Consider the following 15,467-nt stretch of genomic DNA (forward strand, 5'->3'; position numbering starts at 1 on the left):
CTGTTGAATAGAATATTAATAAGTTTTAATGTGTATTTTTTGTTAACTTGGAAATATGGCAATGTTCACAGAGCCAGTGTGTCGGTTGCAAAAGAGAGGAAAAAAAATCAGTTTTTAACAGTAAAGTATTGAATTAATTGTTTTTTACTCTGCTGAACTGTATGATTAAATCACATTTTGCTCTGTATCCAACAAGGTGGCATTACACATAGCTGCGTAAACCTTTCAGAATTTGGTGCGAACAGGTGATTATGAGCTGAAAGAGGGCTGGACGTTCAGCTTTGGAAGCAAATACTAACAAGCAAATGATTTCATACTGGAAGCCATCTGGAAAACTGGACTATGTGCCACGTCAGCTGAGGGTAAATGCAAAGAGAAGTGGCAGTCATCTGTGAGCAAGTCTCTTCCAATGGCTTTAGAAACGTCTCCAGCAAGATGCCAGGCGTTTCTCACTGTTTGAGAAAGTTACTGAACTGGAGCATAAAGATATTAATGCTACGTAGGACACAGGACGTGGAGAACTGCATGGACACCGTGGTGATTGGCCGGACTCAGACAGTGACAGCTGCACAGCCAACTGAAACTATACCTGTAGAGGTTGAGAGACAATCCATGAGTTCCACCCCTGCTCCTGTGGTTCACAGTGTGCTCTGATCCTCCAGTCATTGGTTCACTGTCGGCCATTGACAACTTGGGTCCTGCGGGGAACTCCAGTCAAACACACTGGCTTCAGCATGGGGCAAGACTTGAGCAGAAGACCCAAAGCAGGAGTAAAAGCTCTGCTGCTCGAGTGCTAAACACGACCGGAAGAGAGGCTCACATCACATCTGTTTTAAAATCATTGCATTGGCTCCTAGTATGTCTCAGGATTGATTTTAAGATTATTTTACTGTTTTTTTAAAACGGCTTAATGGTCTTGGACCATCTTATCTTGCTGAGCTGCTATTACCTTATGAAGCCCTGCAGACCCTCTGACACCGGACTATTAACAGTTCTCAGAGTCAGAACACACAGTTAGGGTGAGGCTTCTTTCCTGTATTGTGGAACGGTCTGCCAGAGAACCTGAGGGCTCCAGAAAACGTTGCAGTCTTTAAGAGCAGGCTCAATCTTTTGAATTGTATTTCCTGAATTGAATCATTTCTGCTTAGTCTGTGCATTTTCAATGCAGTTGTGTGTTTTTTTCCATGTGAGGTTGGGTGGGTAATTGTTTGCTTTTTTTATTGATCTGTACAGCACTTTGAGCTGCTTTTAGTATGAAAGGTGCTTTATAAATAAAATTGATTGATTGGAATTATAACAAAACACATTTAAACAGTCAAATATCTCCAGCAATGACTTTGGAAAGCAAAAATACCTATAATGTTCATTTAAAGTCTATTTTTGGTTGTAGTTGTACTTTTTAGGAGCACAAATACCTAAACGGTGACCAGTCCCGCCATTTTGGATGGCAAAGTTAGAACACATAGGGGCAAATTGTCCCAATTCTCAAATTATGCACACTTGTAATCTACACACTCGAACCCTTATGTGCTCTTCGACTGAGTTCACACTGCATAGCGGGGTGTAAGGTGAAGCCTGAGTATTGGGACCGGGCCACGGAGACCTGGAGATGTTTTGACCTGCCGCACCATCTCCCTCAATGTGTGGTGTTGAGATAAACTCATCCAGCCTCATCTCTCACATTTCTAGTTACTAATTTAAATGCACAGTCGGAGCAATAATTAATAGGTTTACATTTCAGGCAAGTCTTTCCAGTATTTTCTTGGATCCNCCGTCAGCGGCGATAGTTGCTGCAGCTCCAGCTGCTGCTAAAGAGAAACTGTTTTTAGCTGCTAGCTCGGATGCTACAGAAGTTGATCGGTTTGTAGCTCAAGACGTGTTTACGAGTCTCTGAAACCCAGATGGAGATCATTCAAGCCCGTTGACTAAATATATTATTCCAATTATTATCAGTGCTCGCAATCATGGAATACAAATTGTAAATTCTTCATTTGAAAGAAAAAAATTCCTAAAATGTACATTTAAAATATTTTTTTGTTGTAGTTATATTTTTAGGAGCACCAATTGTAACAGACCCCTCTTTAAATGAAGGAATTGGCTTTACTGATGAACAGGTTTACTGGGAGTAAACCTTGAGTTTCACCGTAAGAGCTGTGTGTACAAACAAGACAGTGTGAGCTACAAACATCTCTTACAACCGCAACGTTTGAAATAAAAAAATAACGTTCACCACTAAAATATCAACTTGACTCAAAAAACTAAGCCAGTATTCTTATACAATACAGAAAATTTACAATTCCGATTGTTCGTAACTTGTCTTCCGTTCTGCTAAGCCGCCGTTCTACCATATAAACAAAGGAAGCTGTCTTATCAAAATAAAAACATTAAATCAAAAGCCGGAAGTCCGTCATATGTCGTACAAAATAAAATTACGTAAATGCAATAACTGCCAAAAGGGGAATACAAAGAAATACAACAAATAAGTTGGGGTTATTTACACAAATTCCTAAACAGTGACCAGTCCTGCCATTTTGGATGGCGAAGGTAGAACACACAGGGATGAACTGTCCCAATTCTAATTTTGCAAGCCTGGAATCTACACACTCAAACTGTTATGTGCTCTTCGACTCAGTTCACACTTCATAGAGGGGTGTAAGGTGCAGCCTGAGTATTGGGACCGGGTCAGGGAGACCTGGAGATGTTTTGACCCGCACCACCATCCTCCTCAGTGTGTGGTGTTGAGATAACCTCATCTCTCACACTTCCAGTTGTTTGCCTATATGCACAATTTGAGCAATAATGAATAGATTTTCATTTTAGGCCAGTCTTTTCAATATTTTCTTGGATCCACTTCCTTTTGAACATCAAGACATTTGCCTTATTTAAGAAAATGCTCTCTCCTCTTTCTTCTTTTGAAGGGTGGCTTAGAAAAATGAGTCTCTGCTCCTTGTCACATTTGTTACTCAGAGCACCAGAATGCCATGTTTTACTAATGGAAGTGCCTACTCAGTCTGATCAACTTTTAAAAATGCAGTTAGTAGCTGGCTTTTAAGTGAGATTAAAAACATATTGTCTTAATGCAACTGAGTTCTTTTGAGAAAATGCTTAATTAAAAAAAAAAAATCTGAAACTCTACTTCTGGATGTAAAGTAGTTTAGGCAGAAGGGTCAGAAGGTGAACAGAAAATCAGTACCAGCCACCTGGTTTCAGTTTCTTCAAATGACTTTTTATTCACTCTTTCTCTGACTTCTCTCTCAAGCATCCAAAAGCTCACTGTTTTTATATCCAATTGGCACCACACCTGTGCTTGATTGGAGACAGCCACAAAAGAACAGGTCAAACAAACAAAATCTAAACAGAGAAACACTAAAATTACAAATTAATTTACAAACTCCTACATAATGAAGTTGTCTGCAAAATAAATTATATAATACAAGATAACTCAAAAGGTTACTTTAAAGAAAAACAAACAAAGCAATACACAAAAGAAAAACCTTCTAATTGGTAGAACCCAGCAAGGTAATCACTGACATCATCCAGCCATTTAAGCAGGAAGTACTGGGCCTGCCCCTCCCATACTCCTGCCCTGCTGCAGATCTACAAGCAGAAATGATGGTGAGTACAAAGGAAAACAAATACCTTAATAAATATACCTTGAAACGAATTCAACCTATAGTCCAGAAATAATAACTTTAACCTAAATCTACATAGACACTGGAACATAATGCTAACACAAACAAACCCGGGATAGTAAGTGAAGCAAAATTGCAATGTTTAAATTAATCATTATAACCAAATATAGAAAGTAAGTGAATGAGAAGGACTAAGAGACAAGCGGTGAACACAAACTGAACCACTTTGTCACACTGAATTAAAACCATATCTATTTTTACATTTTTGTCACAGCTGCAAATTAGTGCGGAGAACACTTCACCTGCTTTTTAGTTAAAAATCTACAAACTAATTTTAGATTAACTGCATAATGCCTACAGATCATAATTTTCAGGAAAAACCAGGCTGATCCATGAGATAGTCATCAATTAGATTATATTAATGATGTCATCCCTGGTTCCCACAGACCTCCAACAGCCAAGTGTCTCCAATGAGGAAGAAGCTTCTTCCATCCAACAAGTCTGTAACCTGGCAAATGGGTCCAGTGATAACCAGGATGTACCAGAACCTCAGTGGACTGAAGAAGAACAGATGGATCCAGAACCAAAGTGGATTAAAAGAGAAGAGGAGGAACCAGAACCTACACTGTTTAAACATGAGGAAATAGAATATCCACTAACTTATGTAAGAAAAGAGGAACTAGATTCTTCAGTGCTTCAACATGAACAGCAGCCACCAGAACATTTACCAACTGGACAGGACCAGAAGGACCTCTGCAGCAGTCAGGAGGGAGAGCAGCTTGTCCAGAAGCAGTTTGTTGCTTTGATTGAGACTTCTACTCTTCAGGGAGATGATATGAGTGAAGAAGAGACAAGAACAGAGCAGCTTTCCCTTCGTGTCTCTCCAGTGGTTGAGAGCAAAGATCAGGAAGGAAGCAGCTGCTCTGTGTCAGAGAGTCAGTCTGATACTGGCACAAAGAAAAGACCTTTCAAATGTGACATTTGTGGGAGATGTTATACACAACGGTATAACTTGAAAAAACATTACAGAACCCACACTGGTGAGAAACCGTTTTCATGCCAGTTGTGCAGAAAAAGTTTCTCACAAAATAGTAGTTTAAAAGTGCACAAGAGAATTCATACAGGTGAGAAGCCTTTTTCATGTCAGTCATGCGGAAAGAGTTTCTCTCAAATTGGTTCTTTAAATGCCCACGTGAGAATTCACACAGGAGAGAAACCTTTTTCATGTCAGTCCTGCGGAAAGAGGTTCCCTCAACGTAGTCACTTAAATGTCCACAAGAGAATTCACACAGGTGAGAAACCTTTTTCATGTCAGTCATGCGGAAAGAGTTTCTCTCAAATTGGTTCTTTAAATGCCCACGTGAGAATTCATACAGGTGAGAAGCCTTTTTCATGTCAGTCATGCGGAAAGAGTTTCTCTCAAATTGGTTCTTTAAATATCCACAAAAGAATCCATACAGGTGAGAAGCCTTTTTAATCCAAGTCATGTGGAATAAAGTTTCTCTCGGATTGAGGAGCTAAAATGTAGTGAGAATTCATAAAGGTGAGAGGCTATTTTGAAGCCAAACATGTCGAAAAGCTTTCTCTTAAATTGATGTGCAAGAACCAAGAGTTCTCAGAAAAACCACATGAGTGCGATGGGTTTTTCCACATGAACTATGGGGGGAGTGTATGAAATATGCTATAGAATATTAAGATTTCAACTGATGTGCAAGTTCAGATATTGAGGTGTTATTCTACTTGACATGCTACTGGCGGACATTTGCAAAGCAGTCAATTCAAAAGCAGGACTTTTTTTTTCTGCTGACTGGCTGTACCCCAATAGCAGAGACAAGGAAGACATTTACTGTTAGTTTCTTTAGTTGTGCCAAAATGAGTTCCACAAAATATATTCATGTGTATTACGGTATATTGGGTATTTGAATTGATAAATTAGACAGATCATTTTAGAGTCTCAAGTACTCTGAAATACATCAGAATGATAGAGTTGGAACTGCCTACTCCAGAGGTCTCCAACCCAATTATTCAACAGTTAATATCCTACAGGTTTGAGATTCATCCCTGCTCCCAGGGCCTGCCATAAATATTGGGCCCCATGGCAAAAAATAAAATTGGGTCTCCACTGCGCAGGTGCTGTCACTATTTTCTGAGTCAGTCTGACCCATTACAAGCGATTTGATACATCCACATGTTAGATGTATCAAACAATTTAAAAATAAAAACCTTGACAATTGCAATAAATAGCGATATTGGATATATTTCTAGATTTTTAAACTATTGAAATAAGGGTTTATCTGCTTTGTGATGGGTGTGTTTTTTCTTACTTGATTTGTATATTTAATTTACTTTTTACTAAGGGATATGGACTACTTCTTGTCTCGCAATAAAGAGTTATGAATTAATACGAAGTTGTTTTTTTCTCGATTACTTATCACTGGTCCACACTCCAGTACAGTCGGGGGCGGTATCGCACCGATTTCATTGTATATTAGCCGCCAAGAAAAGATCGAAGAAGAAGAAGAAGAAACACGCGTGGGCTAAGCTAGATAGCTGCTGCGTTGTTCCAGCTCGGCTAATATTTCAGCAACCATGTCTTCAGTTCAGCATCTCAGAGAGTTTATCAGAGAGCGACTAACTGCTGCTGCTCAAGAAATCTTCACAGAGGTTGAAAAAACCATCATTTGCTACGAAGAAGGTCTCGATGCTCAGCGCAGAATGATGGGGATCGACTGGAAACCACAAATTAAGCTTCACAGAGTCGGTTCGGAGCTGCAGAGACAAAGTTCTGGTAGGTCTTGATAAAGGTGCTGATGTTTTCACTGCAGACAGAGATCCGTCAGCGGCGATAGTTGCTGCAGCTCCAGCTGCTGCTAAACGGAGCTGAACAGGAACTGTTTTAGCTGCTAGCTCTGATGCTACAGAGGCTAGCACAACCGTGTTTATGAGTCATTCGTAAATATCTCCAGTTATTAGTGCTGGATATGTGGAATACAACGTGTAAGTTCTTCATTTATAAACTCATACGTGATTTTGCAAATCAGAGCAGTGGAGAGTATTCCACATTCCACGGGAACTGATTTAGCTGCTAGCTCTGATGCTACAGAGGCTAGCACAACCGTGTTTATGAGTCATTCGTAAATATCTCCAGTTATTAGTGCTGGATATGTGGAATACAACGTGTAAGTTCTTCATTTATAAACTCATACGTGATTTTGCAAATCAGAGCAGTGGAGAGTATTCCACATTCCACGGGAACTGATTTAGCTGCTAGCTCTTATGCTACAGAGGTTGATGGCTTTGTAGCTGCTAGCTCTGATGCTACAGAGGTTGATGGCTTTGTAGCTGCTAGCTCTGATGCTACAGAGGTTGATAGCTTTGTAGCTCAGGACAAAATATTGCAGCACAAACAGAAAATTTGTTTACTTGTCTCTGAAAACCAGATGGAATTCATTGAAGTCTCGTGACTAAATATATTATTCCAAGTATTATCAGTGCTGTAAGTTCTTTAAAAGCTCATACGTGATTTTGTAAAACCTAAAAAAAGAATTTGCATGCTGCTCACACACCTCCAGGTGTGAAGGTAATTAGAAGTACAGGAGACGAAGGATGAACTGTTGTTTTTTTTAATAGGGGCACAGAACAAACGTATATAAAAAAACGTGCAATATTTCATTGTTTCTTATAATAATTGAGCCACAGAGCCCTTTGCAAAGATTGCACAGTCCTAATCTAGGAGAGCAAAGCTGTACTTTTGTCTCAATCCAGCTGAAGTGAAAAATGCAAAACCCTCTAGACTGTTGAATAGAATATTAATAAGTTTTAATGTGTATTTTTTGTTAACTTGGAAATATGGCAATGTTCACAGAGCCAGTGTGTCGGTTGCAAAAGAGAGGAAAAAAAATCAGTTTTTAACAGTAAAGTATTGAATTAATTGTTTTTTACTCTGCTGAACTGTATGATTAAATCACATTTTGCTCTGTATCCAACAAGGTGGCATTACACATAGCTGCGTAAACCTTTCAGAATTTGGTGCGAACAGGTGATTATGAGCTGAAAGAGGGCTGGACGTTCAGCTTTGGAAGCAAATACTAACAAGCAAATGATTTCATACTGGAAGCCATCTGGAAAACTGGACTATGTGCCACGTCAGCTGAGGGTAAATGCAAAGAGAAGTGGCAGTCATCTGTGAACAAGTCTCTTCCAATAGCTTTAGAAACGTCTCCAGCAAGATGCCAGGTGTTTCTCACTGTTTCAGAAAGTTACTGAACTGGAGCATAAAGATATTAATGCTACGTAGGACACAGGACATGGAGAACTGCATGGACACCGTGGTGATTGGCCGGACTCAGTGACCCCTAAACAGCCAACTGAAACTATACCTGTAGAGGTTGAGAGACAATCCATGAGTTCCACCCCTGCTCCTGTGGTTCACAGTGTGCTCTGATCCTCCAGTCATTGGTTCACTGTCGGCCATTGACAACTTGGGTCCTGCGGGGAACTCCAGTCAAACACACTGGCTTCAGCATGGGGCAAGACTTGAGCAGAAGACCCAAAGCAGGAGTAAAAGCTCTGCTGCTCGAGTGCTAAACACGACCGGAAGAGAGGCTCACATCACATCTGTTTTAAAATCATTGCATTGGCTCCTAGTATGTCTCAGGATTGATTTTAAGATTATTTTACTGTTTTTTTAAAACGGCTTAATGGTCTTGGACCATCTTATCTTGCTGAGCTGCTATTACCTTATGAAGCCCTGCAGACCCTCTGACACCGGACTATTAACAGTTCTCAGAGTCAGAACACACAGTTAGGGTGAGGCTTCTTTCCTGTATTGTGGAACGGTCTGCCAGAGAACCTGAGGGCTCCAGAAAACGTTGCAGTCTTTAAGAGCAGGCTCAATCTTTTTAATTGTATTTCCTGAATTGAATCATTTCTGCTTAGTCTGTGCATTTTCAATGCAGTTGTGTGTTTTTTTCCATGTGAGGTTGGGTGGGTAATTGTTTGCTTTTTTTATTGATCTGTACAGCACTTTGAGCTGCTTTTAGTATGAAAGGTGCTTTATAAATAAAATTGATTGATTGGAATTATAACAAAACACATTTAAACAGTCAGATATCTCCAGCAATGACTTTGGAAAGTAAAAATACCTATAATGTTCATTTAAAGTCTATTTTTGGTTGTAGTTGTACTTTTTAGGAGCACAAATACCTAAACGGTGACCAGTCCCGCCATTTTGGATGGCAAAGTTAGAACACATAGGGGCAAATTGTCCCAATTCTCAAATTATGCACACTTGTAATCTACACACTCGAACCCTTATGTGCTCTTCGACTGAGTTCACACTGCATAGCGGGGTGTAAGGTGAAGCCTGAGTATTGGGACCGGGCCACGGAGACCTGGAGATGTTTTGACCTGCCGCACCATCTCCCTCAATGTGTGGTGTTGAGATAAACTCATCCAGCCTCATCTCTCACATTTCTAGTTACTAATTTAAATGCACAGTCGGAGCAATAATTAATAGGTTTACATTTCAGGCAAGTCTTTCCAGTATTTTCTTGGATCCACTTCCTTTTGGACATCAACACGTCTGCCTTATTAAAGAATAAGCTCTTCTCTTTCTTCTTTTGAACAGTATTTTAGTGAATCTAGTCTCTGTCTCATCACATTTATAATCCAGGCAACCAGAATGCCATGTTTTACTGATTAAAGTTTCTACACAGTCTGATCAACTTTAAAAAGTGAGGTTACAAGTAAAATTAAAAATATATTTTCTTATGGTAAGACGATTTCTTTACTTTATAAATGTCCTAGAATTAAACATTTAGTTGTAAAAAAAATTCATATGAAACTGCACTTGTCGATTAACATCTTTAGAACATGTTTGTCGCAACTGTAATTATTATGGAGGACACTTTACCTGCTTTTCAGTTAAACTCTACAAACTAATTTTAGATGAACCGTATAATGCCTACAGACCAGAATCTCCAGAAAAAACAAGGCTGATTATTGAGATATTCATCAATTAAATTATATTAATGATGTCATCCTTTGTTCCCACAGACCTCCAACAGCCAAGTGTCTCCAATGAGGAAGAAGATTCTGCCATCCAACAAGTCTGGAGCCTGGCAAGTAGGTCCAATCAGGACCAGAAAGAAGCAGAACATCAGTGGACTGAAGAGGAACAGATGGAACCAGAACCTAAATGGATTAAAAAAGAAGAGGAGGAACCAGAACCTACACTGTTCAAACATGAGGAAATAGAATATCCACTAACATATGTAAGAAAAGAGGAGCTAGATTCTTCAGTGCTTCAACATGAACAGCAGCCACCAGAACATTTACCAACTGGACAGGACCAGAAGGACCTCTGCAGCAGTCAGGAGGGAGAGCAGCTTGTCCAGAAGCAGTTTGTTGCTTTGATTGAGACTTCTACTCTTCAGGGAGATGATATGAGTGAAGAAGAGACAAGAACAGAGCAGCTTTCCCTTCATGTCTCTCCAGTGGTTGAGAGCAAAGATCAGGAAGGAAGCAGCTGCTCTGTGTCAGAGAGTCAGTCTGATACTGGCACAAAGAAAAGACCTTTCAAATGTGACATTTGTGGGAGATGTTATACACAACAGTATAACTTGAAAAACCATTACAGAACCCACTCTGGTGAGAGATCTTTTTCATGTGAAACATGTGGGAAAAGTTTTTCTAAAGTTAGTAATTTAAATCGTCACAAGACAGTTCATACGGGTGAGAGGCCTTTTTCATGTCAGTCATGTGGAAAGAGTTTCTCTCAAATGAGTATTTTAAATCGTCACAAGACGATTCATACAAGTGAGAAGCCTTTTCCTTGTCAAACATGTGGGAGAAGATTCAATCGTAGGGATAAGTTGAGCATGCACATGAAAACTCATACAGGTTGTGGGCAGCTTTGAAGCCAAACTTGTGAAAAAATTTGTTTTGAAATGTATTTCTTATTCTCTTTAGAACCCACATGGGTGAGATGTGTTTTCCACATAAAATATGGTGGGGAAAGTGTTTTTTTTTATTATAGTGAACTGAATTTTCACACAACACAAATACACAAAAGTAACAATTGGACATTTAACTTGCACAGATTCACTGTAGTAAATCTGTGCGAGGACAGCAAACTAATATTCTATGGAGAATAAAACATCAGCTTGTGAAATTGGAATGTCATTGCATTTTACTGATATTCTTTAAAAAAAAAATATCCTGAGTCTTATGGATTTAGGATAAGATCTAAAAATAGTGCCTTCTGCTTTTAACATGTCAGGTTTTGGTCAAGATAAAGTCACAGTTAGACCTTCAAATAAGTGGGATAAAGTTTTGTCTTACATGAGCCGCCATCTTACATGGGTTATTGAACTGATTGCAGCTTTCTCACAGATCGTAGATTATAATTTTTCGATTTCGATTTTTCCCAGTGCCACTTTTTTGATTGAAATGTGGCTAAATATAGGAAGAAAGTCTCTGAGTTGGTAGTTATCATTAGTTATCATCATTGATAACTACAGCTTGCAGACATTTCCTGGTGGGCCAGTCTATCAGTCAAACCTCTGCTGCAGAGCAGAAGAGGACTGTGGCTGATTTTTGACCTTTGCTGAGGTAGAAAAGATCAGAGGATGAGATCAGCTTCTCCCAAAACTGAGGAAATTGGCTCGATTTTGTGTTGGGAGTAAAAATATTGTAGAGGTAATAAAAAAAGGTAGTAAATTCAACTCTGGGATTCCTGTATAAACCATGATATTAAACCATTTCTGAGATTGTTTTCAGTTTGCAAAGCACATTAGACCCTCACCTATTTTAGGATGCCCATAACAGTTTTTATTATTATTATTATTATAATGTGTGTACATATATCATTTAAAATGTATGTGCTGCTTGGATGTATCAAACAACGTAAGAGCTCTGACAACTGCAAAATACAGTAATATTAGAGATACTTTTAGCTTTTTTATATATTGGAACAACTTTGTATGTGATTTGTGGCAGTTGTGTAATTTTTACCTACTTGATGATTTATATATTTTATTTATCTTTTTTATAAATGGTATGGACTACTTTTTGTCTGGAAATTAATATGGAGACATGAATTAAATTAATATGGAGTTCTTTTTTCCCCGTTTAGCGCCTGTCCACACACTCCAGTTCATTCAGGGGCATTTTTGAACCAATTTGTGGTCCATTGTGTTTTTGTATTAAAAAAATGTTACATTGACAGGAAATATTAAAATATTACTGGGTAATTATGTTCCTGGAAGACATTGCCAACAGTACTTAAACCCACAACTACAGAGTCTTGAANTTTTAAATCGTCACAAGACAGTTCATTCGGGTGAGAGGCCTTTTTCATGTCAGTCATGCGGAAAGAGTTTCTGTCAAAAGAGTATTTTAAATCGTCACAAGACTATTCATACAGGTGAGAAGCCTTTTTCATGCGAGTCATGCGGAAAGAGTTTCTGTCAAATTAGTATTTTAAATCGTCACAAGACGATTCATACAAGTGAGAAGCCTTTTTCTTGCCAAACATGTGGGAGAAGATTCAATCGTAGGGATAATTTGAGCATGCACATGAAAACTCATACAGGTCGGGGGCAGATTTGAAGCCAGACTTGTGAAAAAAAGAGCTTTGAAATTTATTACTTATTCTCTTTAGAACCCACATGGGTGAGATGTGTTTTCCACATGAAATATGGTGGGGAAAGTGTTTTATTATAGTAAACTGAATTTCCACAAAACACAAATACACAAAAGTGACAATTGGACATTGAACTCACACAGATTCACTGTAGTAAATATTTAACATTTTCTTACACCCTCGTCTATTCTTGGATACTTATTAATGGATTTTTTTATTACTATTATTGTAGATCATATCTATAAAAAAGAAAATAATTTAAAATGTATGTGCTGCTTGGATGTACCAAACAACTTAAGAGCTCTGAAAACTGCAACACAATGATTTTAGAGATGCTTTTAGCTTTTTTATATAATGGAATGGATTTGTGGCAGATGTGTGATTTTTAGTTAATAATTAGTTAGTTAATAATAATTAGTGTATTTTATTTAGTTTTTTTTAAATAAATGGTATGGACTACTTTTTGTCTGGAAATAAAGACATGAATTAATATGGAGTTCTTTTTTCCCCTTTTAGCGCCTGTCCACACACTCCAGTTCATTCAGGGGCATTATTGAACCAATTTGTGGTCAGTTGTGTTTTTGTATTAAAAAAACATTACATTGACAGGAAATATTAAAATATTACTGGGTAATTATGTTCCTGGAAGACATTGCCAACAGTACTTAAACCCACAACTACAGAGTCTTGAAGTGAAAAAGAAACCTATTAATGCTCTTAATAGAGATTGGAGAGACTCCAATGGAAATTAGATTAATGAAATTATCTGTTAGCACATTGGAAGAAAATGTAACTTAATTTTACAAAAGTGTTGGGAATATTCAAAATTCCAGAGTGATGGATTCAGATTGACTTAAATGGGCTAAAATGTATGGATTAGAGAACAAGGAAATTGTGCAGTTTAATCTGATTAGTATTGTTACTCCATGGCTATTTCCTGTAGGTAAATATAGACATGAAACTTCATAAAATGAAAAATGATTGGAATTTAAATGAAGTAGGGGTAAAGACAGACATGTATTTAAGAAATTCACATTCTGATTATTGCCTTAAAATATATTCAGATGGTTCTAAGAATATAAAATGATGTGGGAAAAGAAATATATATACCAGATCTGAAAATATATATTTCCAAACGATTATCAGACTAATTATCTGTTTTTACAGTGGAAATGGTGTCAGTCATACTAAACTTTAAGTAGGTTGAGGAGGTTCGACCAGATAGGGTGGTGGTATGCATGGATACCAAAGCAGTAATAGAAAGTAATCCAGAAAAACAAAATAATAGAAAACATTTAGTATTAGAATTTCAGCACAGTTTATTTAGGGGTGGCACTGATTCTTGGTTCTGTTGGGTACCAGCACACAAAGGTGTAAAAGGCAATGAAAAGGCAGACAATTTAGCAAAGAGGGCTTTTTAGGGTAATAACGGTTACAATTCCTTTTGGAAAAGAGGAAGGGAAATCAGTTAGTAAAATAAGAATATGGCAAAAAAATAGAATGAAGATAAAAATGAAAGGTGTTTATATAAAATACAAAAGTCAGTACTGATTAAAAATATTAAGAGAAACAGAAGGGAATAAATAATAATGAGTTGAAGAATAGGTCATACCTGTCTAAATGACATTTTATGTTTAATAGAGAGAGAAAATAATGATAAAAGTGAAGGATGTAGTGAAAGAAAATATAGAACATGCATTGATGAATTGTAAAACACATGAACCTGATAGGGAGAGATTGAGAAGAATGCTTAGGAGGACAGGAATGGAGTCTTAAAGGAATATTGGGAAATGAAGGAAACATAGTGAATATTTACAGTTTCAGGAAAGCATTATTTATCTTCAGAATACAAAATGTAAAAAGCAGAATTTAATGGATGTAATACTATTCATGTACAGTAGGTGGCGGCATAGCTTAAAGTTGCTTGCGATCCGCCATAATAGAAAGGAAGAAGAAGAAGCTTGCGTATGCTAAGCTAGGTAGCTGCTGCATTGTCCCATCTCAGCTAATATTTCATCAACCATGTCTTCAGTTCAGCATCTCAGAGAGTTTATCAGAGAGCGACTAACTGCTGCTGCTCAAGAAATCTTCACAGAGGTTGAAAAAACCATCATTTGCTACGAGGAAGAGCTCGATGCTCAGCGCAGGATGATGGGGATCGACTGGAAACCAGAAATTAAGCTACACAGAGTCGGTTCGGAGCTACAAAGTTCTGGTAGGTCTGGATAAAGGTGCTGATGTTTTCACTGCAGACAGAGATCCGTCAGCGGCGATAGTTGCTGCAGCTCCAGCTGCTGCTGAACAGGAACTGATTTAGCTGCTAGCTCTGATGCTACAGAGGCTAGCATAACCGTGTTTATGAGTCATTCGTAAATATCTCCAGTTATTAGTGCTGGATATGTGGAATACAACGTGTAAGTTCTTCATTTATAAACTCATACGTGATTTTGCAAATCAGAGCAGTGGAGAGTATTCCACATTCCACGGGAACTGATTTAGCTGCTAGCTCTTATGCTACAGAGGTTGATGGCTTTGTAGCTGCTAGCTCTGATGCTACAGAGGTTGATAGCTTTGTAGCTCAGGACAAAATATTGCAGCACAAACAGAAAATTTGTTTACTTGTCGCTGAAAACCAGATGGAATTCATTGAAGTCTCGTGACTAAATATATTATTCCAAGTATTATCAGTGCTGTAAGTTCTTTAAAAGCTCATACGTGATTTTGTAAAACCTAAAAAAAGAATTTGCATGCTGCTCACACACCTCCAGGTGTGAAGGTAATTAGAAGTACAGGAGACGAAGGATGAACTGTTGTTTTTTTTAATAGGGGCACAGAACAAACGTATATACAAAAAACGTGCAATATTTCATTGTTTCTTATAATAATTGAGCCACAGAGCCCTTTGCAAAGATTGCACAGTCCTAATCTAGGAGAGCAAAGCTGTACTCTTGTCTCAATCCAGCTGAAGTGAAAAATGCAAAACCCTCTAGACTGTTGAATAGAATATTAATAAGTTTTAATGTGTATTTTTTGTTAACTTGGAAATATGGCAATGTTCACAGAGCCAGTGTGTCGGTTGCAAAAGAGAGGAAAAAAAATCAGTTTTTAACAGTAAAGTATTGAATTAATTGTTTTTTACTCTGCTGAACTGTATGATTAAATCACATTTTGCTCTGTATCCAACAAGG

At 38.0% G+C, this 15,467-nt stretch overlaps 2 protein-coding genes across 4 annotated transcripts in view; both read left to right on the top strand.

Moving 5' to 3' along the window:
* The first annotated feature begins 3,418 nt into the window (after window positions 1–3,418).
* LOC106935779 (zinc finger protein 239-like) lies at window positions 3,419–6,034 on the top strand. The gene is made up of 2 exons (XM_015016449.1): window positions 3,419–3,615; window positions 4,079–6,034. The coding sequence occupies exon 2, from the start codon at window positions 4,204–4,206 to the stop codon at window positions 5,107–5,109; it is 906 nt and encodes a 301-aa protein (XP_014871935.1). The 5' UTR covers window positions 3,419–3,615; window positions 4,079–4,203; the 3' UTR covers window positions 5,110–6,034.
* Window positions 6,035–6,131: 97 nt separating this feature from the next.
* Window positions 6,132–15,467, top strand: part of LOC106935777 (zinc finger protein OZF-like) — a 29,687-nt gene continuing 20,351 nt past the window's right edge. Inside the window, exons 1-2 of one of the 3 annotated variants that reach the window (XM_015016448.1) lie at window positions 6,132–6,420; window positions 9,681–10,154. In XM_015016448.1, coding sequence (XP_014871934.1) covers window positions 6,222–6,420; window positions 9,681–10,154 — 673 coding nt within the window. In that variant the 5' untranslated portion in view covers window positions 6,132–6,221. Of the gene's footprint in view, window positions 6,421–9,680; window positions 10,284–15,467 lie in introns of all 3 variants that reach the window. The other 2 variants (XM_015016446.1, XM_015016447.1) reach the window with 2 other exon arrangements.

Source organism: Poecilia latipinna, unplaced genomic scaffold, assembly GCF_001443285.1.
Source record: "Poecilia latipinna isolate Pla-1442-1.1 unplaced genomic scaffold, P_latipinna-1.0 Scaffold2021, whole genome shotgun sequence".
Classification (NCBI taxonomy): Eukaryota; Metazoa; Chordata; class Actinopteri; order Cyprinodontiformes; family Poeciliidae; genus Poecilia; species Poecilia latipinna.

What these genes read in the sequence shown, in the direction of transcription:
- LOC106935779 (XM_015016449.1), top strand. Translation starts at nt 4,204, where the DNA reads ATGGATCCAGAACCAAAGTGGATTAAAAGAGAAGAGGAGGAACCAGAA.